At 64.8% G+C, this 5,852-nt stretch overlaps 1 protein-coding gene across 1 annotated transcript in view; it reads right to left on the minus strand.

Annotated features, from left to right (window-relative positions):
• The window catches only part of SEMA6B (semaphorin 6B), an 11,350-nt gene that overhangs the window by 2,009 nt on the left and 3,489 nt on the right, over positions 1 to 5,852 (minus strand). The window contains 12 exon segments of the mRNA XM_049639683.1: positions 8 to 236; positions 584 to 642; positions 749 to 826; positions 1,454 to 1,600; positions 1,678 to 1,860; positions 2,055 to 2,204; positions 2,436 to 2,567; positions 3,092 to 3,309; positions 3,975 to 4,063; positions 4,551 to 4,670; positions 5,018 to 5,108; positions 5,524 to 5,625. Coding sequence (XP_049495640.1) covers positions 8 to 236; positions 584 to 642; positions 749 to 826; positions 1,454 to 1,600; positions 1,678 to 1,860; positions 2,055 to 2,204; positions 2,436 to 2,567; positions 3,092 to 3,309; positions 3,975 to 4,063; positions 4,551 to 4,670; positions 5,018 to 5,108; positions 5,524 to 5,625 — 1,598 coding nt within the window.

Here is a 5,852-nt window from a genome sequence, read left to right on the forward strand (position 1 = left end):
CCTGCGCTCGCCCAGCCGGCTCACGCTCAGCACCGCCTCGCCGCCGCCGTGCGCCAGGATGGCCTCCTTGTCCTTGCGGCGCGCCAGCTCGCGCCGCTCGCGGAGGCCCACGTACCAGCCCACGCTGAAGCCGGACACGACGGCGCCCACCACGAAGGCTGCCACGGACGACGTCACCAGCAGGTTCACCGACACCAGCCCGGCGCGCTCCTCCGCCAGGCTGGCCCGCAGGAGTCCTGGCCGGGGAGGGCGGGCGGGGCCGCGTGAGCCGGGGCGGCGGGGACGCTGGGGTCCCCGCACCGCCCGCCCCCCCCACCCCCCACCCCCCACCCCCGCCGCCGCGCCCCGCTGGCCCCGCCGGCCCCGCCGGCCGTCCGCCCTCCGCCAGTGAGTCCGTCCGGCCGCTGGGTGGCATCTCCGTGTCCCTCTGTCCGCTGGGGTCCGTGTGTCCTCTCCGAGTCTGTGTCTGTCTCTTGGCCTCTCTCTCTCTCTGTGTCCCTCCCCCGCCCCTCCCATGCCCTGACGGAGGCCGGCACCCGCCCCCAACACACACACGCGCGCACACACGCGCGCACACACTTACCTGTACAGTCCCCTAAGCCTGAGGTGCTGGCCCCGGACACGTCCTGCTCGAAGGTGCCTCTGACGGGGAGGTGGGGGGCGAGAGGGGCAGTCAGCAGAAACCTCTCTCAGAGCCTGATGGGGGGGGGGGGGGCAGACCCCCTCCCCCAGCCCCGTCCCCCAGTACCTGGTGCCGGGGCTGAGGAAGACGCAGGAACCATCAGGGGCCCACCCACAGTAGGGGTCCTGACTGCCGATACAGTTCCTAGAGCAGACGGTGACCCATCAACCACAGTCCCTTACGAGGCACCTTTCAGCGTCAATTCCAGGGGTGCTTGTGACAAATCGGCACTAGAGGCTCCTATCCCCCCCCCCCCCCCCCCCCTTAGAGATGAGGCTCGGGGCAGCGGGCTCAGGAAAGGGTTTCGCCGCGTTGAGGGGCTCACACTGAGACTAGGGGGGTCTCAGCCTGCACACCTGCTCCTGGCACCCACTTTAAAGGCGGGGAGACAGCTGCCTCCCCGGTCCCCAGCTTCTTCCGCACCTGATGCTCTTAAAGATGTCAGCCAGGTCTCACGCCTTCCTCTGCCCGCAACCCTCCAGGGCTCCCACCTCGGTAAAGCCCAGGTCTTCCCTGCCCTCCCTGCTTCCCTCTCTTCCCCTCGCTCACTCTTGCTCCACTCAATCTGGCCTCCTTGCTGTTCTTCCAACGTACCAGGCCCGATCCTGCCCCAGGGCCTTTGCTCGGGCGGTGACCCCTGCCTGGCTCATTCTTCACTAAGCCAGGAGGCTGCCGGGCCCCGGACTTGCATTGGACTTTCCCCACTTCCCGTGCTCATTGCCCCTTGCTTCCCCCCGGTCACCTCCGCAGCCCGCCCCAGGGGGCACTCACTTCATGCACCCTGAGTACTGCTGGCAGCGGGCCACGGGCACGCGGACCACGCAGCGGGGGAAGGCTGCCAGCAGGCCACCCGAGGCCGTGTCCAGCTCCAGACTCAACAGCCGCCGCCCCGCCTCACCGCTGCTGAACCGTCCACACCTAGGGGTGAGCGGATTGGTAAGAGTCAAGGGCGCGCCCCGCCGCCCCGCCCGCCGGGCCGCCTCTGTGCACTCCACCTGTCCGGCCGGTAGGTCTCGAACTCCTCTAGGAAGACACTGGGCCCAGCGGTGCCTGAGGCGCTGGCGTTGGGCCAGATGAGGAACTTGAGGACGGTGCCCACCTCGGAACCCAGGAAGACGACGGTGTGGTTGCCCCAGGGGCCGGCGCCCACGTCCACAGCCACTCGTGTCAGCTGGTGCCTGGGGCCAGGGCGGGCAGGGGTCAGGCGTGACGAGACCGCACCCGGGCCAGGCAAGGCAGACACGGGGGCGGTGATGTGGGTGTGTATCCGGGACAGACAGACCACCAGGCCGGGCTCTGGTCTGGGCCTGCCCCTCCCCCCCGCCCCGGCCACCCCCCCCCCCCGCCGCCCCCGCCACGCATGGGGACTGACCGCATTAGAGTCCGCACGATCCAGGGCGCGTGGCCCAGAGAGGGCACCGCTTCGTCCATCAGGGGGTGGGTCTTGACAAAGTTGAGGATCTCATCGGGGAAGGCGCTAGAGGCATTGTACTGCATGCCGGGAGCCGCGCAGCACCCAGGTCTAGGTGGGGAGGAAGCGGTGGACTTGAACATCCCCACCCAGGGGCTCTGATTTGCCAGGGGGACCTGCCGCCCTGCCCAAACGGCCTCAGCTTCCTGCATCTGTATAATGGGTACAGCTGAACTCAGCCACAGATGACCACCTGGAAGTCCCAGCCCTCGGTCCGCGGGGTCAGGACCCCCACCCGGGCACCCGTTCCGGGATCCGGGGGGGGGGGGGGGGGCCTCTTACCGGGGCCGTGGCACCTGGTCCTCCGGCACGGGGGTCCAGATGGACTCGGGGGACTTCTGCTCACGGAAGCGGCCTTCAAACACGGCGGCCACCTGCGTCATGTCGAAGGCGCAGACAGCCGAGCCGGGGATGCTGGGGGAGTTAGGTGAGAGGGAGCGGTGAGCCCGACGGAGGGCAGTGCCTTGGACGCGTGTGGGAGAGAGTCTTTGTCCCTGTGAGGCTGTCGGATGTCCAGCCCCCTGGGCCGGAGATGCCCCCACCCAACCCGGTCGCTCTGCTTCCTGAACAGGGCTCCTCTGTGGCCACCGGAGACCATTCCCCAGGGGGCTTTCCAAACACGAAATCTGACCTTGTCTCTCTTTTGCTCCTCACTCTCCCATGGCTCCCTAGAGCTCTCAGGATATAGTCCACTCTTCTCCCAGTGGCTCGTCACCTCTCTGCCCTCATATCCTCTAGCGTCGCCCTAGCTTGCTCCTCTCCAGCCACAGGGGCTTCCTTTCTATTGGTGAAACCTACCAAACTCACGGCTGCCTCGGGGCCTTTGCACATGTTATTCCTCCAACTTGGAACGGACCCGGGAACTACATGACGAATGTGGGACCCCTCCGCTCACGTCCACCCAGTGCCCCAGTTTGCTCCCATCGGGGTCCTCTGACCTGTTGCTGGGGGTGGAGAAGACAGCAAGGACCACCGGCCGGCCCCCCAGGCTGACCACGCCCGTGACAGCCTGCAGCACGTTGAAGTAGAAATGGGAGTCGCCAGGCACGGAGCAGTTGAGCCGCGCCTTCAGGAAGGACGTCCACTGCTTCTCCAGCACCCGGGGGGAGCCCCCCACGTCATTCTTGCACACCCGGGCCACTCGGGACACCACCACCTGGTGCAACAGCAGACAGACGGGGGGGGGGGGGGGGGTTCTGAGCCCCGTGTCCGCCAGCCAGGCCACGACGGAGGAGTGTGGCCCTGAGGGATCCCAGTCGCCACACCCCTCTGAGCAACGCGTTCCCCAGCGGAAACGGGGGGACGTCAGCGATGATCGTCGCGGCCCTGAACCTCATCTGTTTACGGATCGCCCACTATGGACCAGGGACTTTATCCGTGTGTGGATGGGTGGACAGATGGGTAGAGACGGATGGGCGGGAGGGTGCATCGGTGGGGGGGGGGGGGGGGGACAGCGGGGGGGGAGGATGTTGAGTTGGTGGGTGGGCAGAGGAGTGGGCAGCGGGTAGAGGATGGACAGAGGGTTGGGGGACGGGGCGGGGGGACAGGCCAACAGCGACAGCGCTAGGACTGGGAGCCAGAAGTGTCCCCTGCCCTCAAACCCATGAACCGCACCCCTGAATGTCTTCCGGCCTCAGAGGCCGGGTCCTGGCTGGAGTGGAGGGTCTTGAGGACTGGAGGTAGAGGGCGGACCCTCTCGCCCCAGGTGGAGATTCGGGGATCCCCCTCTGCTCCCCACTGCCCCTGACCAGAGCCTCTCAGCTCCAGGCCCCACTGCAAGGGCCTCTCAGTGGGAGGGTAGGGGTGAGGATCGGACCTTACCTTCTCCAGATAGTTAAACTCCATCGCGATCTCCCGGAAGAAAAAATAGATGTGGCTGCCCCACTCCACCGCATGGACAAAGTAGGGCTCTGTAGGAGAGGAGGGGTCAGAAGCCAGCCCCCGATACGAGAAATGGTGTTTCTGGGGCTGTGAACACATCGGCTGGGGTGACTGCTTTTATAGTGAAGGGGGGACATTCGCTGATTACCCAGGCAAAATAAAATAGACTCAAAGAATTTTCGGGGGGGGGGGGGGGTGTGGGGTGGGGTGTCAGAATCCTAAAATCACTCTGTCTACCCTCCCCAAACAGCAATGTCTACTATTTTGGTCACCTTCCTCCCTAATGTGTTGAAGAGCTAAGCTCCTGCCATCCCCTTCTTGTGATTCCTACTTCAGGCTTCTAAGCTACCCGCTTCCAGCAAGTTCTACTTTAGCTCCAACGCAAATCTTTCCTCTGGCTTTATCCTCAAAGAGGCCAGTGAGTTGCAAAGATGAGATAGGAGCCCCCCCCCCCCCCCCCCCCTCTCTGCTGGGACTCTTATTCTGGTGGGGGGATTTGATGAATGCCTACCCCACCTTTGAACCACTTGGAGTCGTGTTTCACGGTACGCAGAGTGGGCCGGTCCCCCAGGCTGCGGTAGATGACGGCATCGATGGCTAGGAAGTCAGTAACGGTGGCCGTGAAGAGCATCCCTTCTGGATGGGTGTGAGTGGGGGGAAGCAGGTGAGAAATTAGATCATAGAGGCCAGGGGTGGGGTGGGTCAGTACTTGATCTTCCAAGACTGAGCCCAGAGCCCAGGGGAGCTCTGTCCCTAGGCTGAGCCCTGACCCCATCGAAGCCCGAACCCAGGCTGATCTCCAACCCCCCAGCTGAGCCCTGACCTTGGCTGAGTCCTGACTGTGGCTGAGATTCTACCCGCTTCCCAGCTGGACAGATGGTCTCCCAGCCGCCTTCATAATAACCCAACTCCAAGAGTGGAAAATGCCACACGGTGCTCAGGGCTGGGGTCCCATCAGACGGTCAGAGTTGGGGGACACTCACCAGAGAAGAGGGCAACGTTGGCATGTTTGGGATCGTATGGGCAACGGGCCATGCCGCTGATATTGTCCCCCAGGGGCTGCAGTGTGTCCATCTGCAGGGGGGGGACAGGACCTGAGTAACAGAGCTCCTGGCCACACCCGGCAGCCCCCCCCCCCCCCCCCCAACCCCCCCCCCCCCCAGGGAATCGTGGCTCTACCCTGGATGCTGTGTGATTTGCTCACTTAGCCCCTCTAGGGCTTAGTTTACTGATCTGTGAACGGGTCTAAGAGTCGATCCTAGTTAATCCCATAACTGGCTTGTAGCTTAAGTAGCTATGGCTTCCCTGATCTCCTTTGGAAGCCTCCTCTGGAAGCTCCCGTTGAGGGGCCGAGGAGGGCTTATCCAGCAAGACTTCCCGAAGGAGGTGATGTGGCCTGAGGCAAGAGTAGGGCCGGTAGAGGGCAGGTGAGCAAAGACCAGGAGGTTGGGGCCTGGGGCAGGCGGGGCTTCGAAGGGCGGAGACTCACGCTGTAGTTGGCACACACGGGGTTGAAGGCATTGGAACCGCACACGAAGAGCGTGGATTCGTCGCGAAGTAGCAGCACCTTTACAAAATTCCGACACTCGCCCTGGGATGGGGCGGGGAGAGAGAAACCATGGTGGGCGTGGTCACGGGTGTGGGCGTGTCCAGTGCAGGGGCGGGGGCAGAGCAGATCTGGGGGCGTGCGGGGCGGGGATGTGGGCGTGCCCAGCGTAGGGGGCGGGGGCAGGGCAGAGGAGATCTGGGAGAGGGCGGGGCGGGGCCGGGATGTGGGCGTGCCCAGTGCAGGGGGCGGGGGCAGGGCAGAGCAGATCT

Source organism: Panthera uncia, chromosome A2, assembly GCF_023721935.1.
Source record: "Panthera uncia isolate 11264 chromosome A2, Puncia_PCG_1.0, whole genome shotgun sequence".
Taxonomy (NCBI): domain Eukaryota; kingdom Metazoa; phylum Chordata; class Mammalia; order Carnivora; family Felidae; genus Panthera; species Panthera uncia.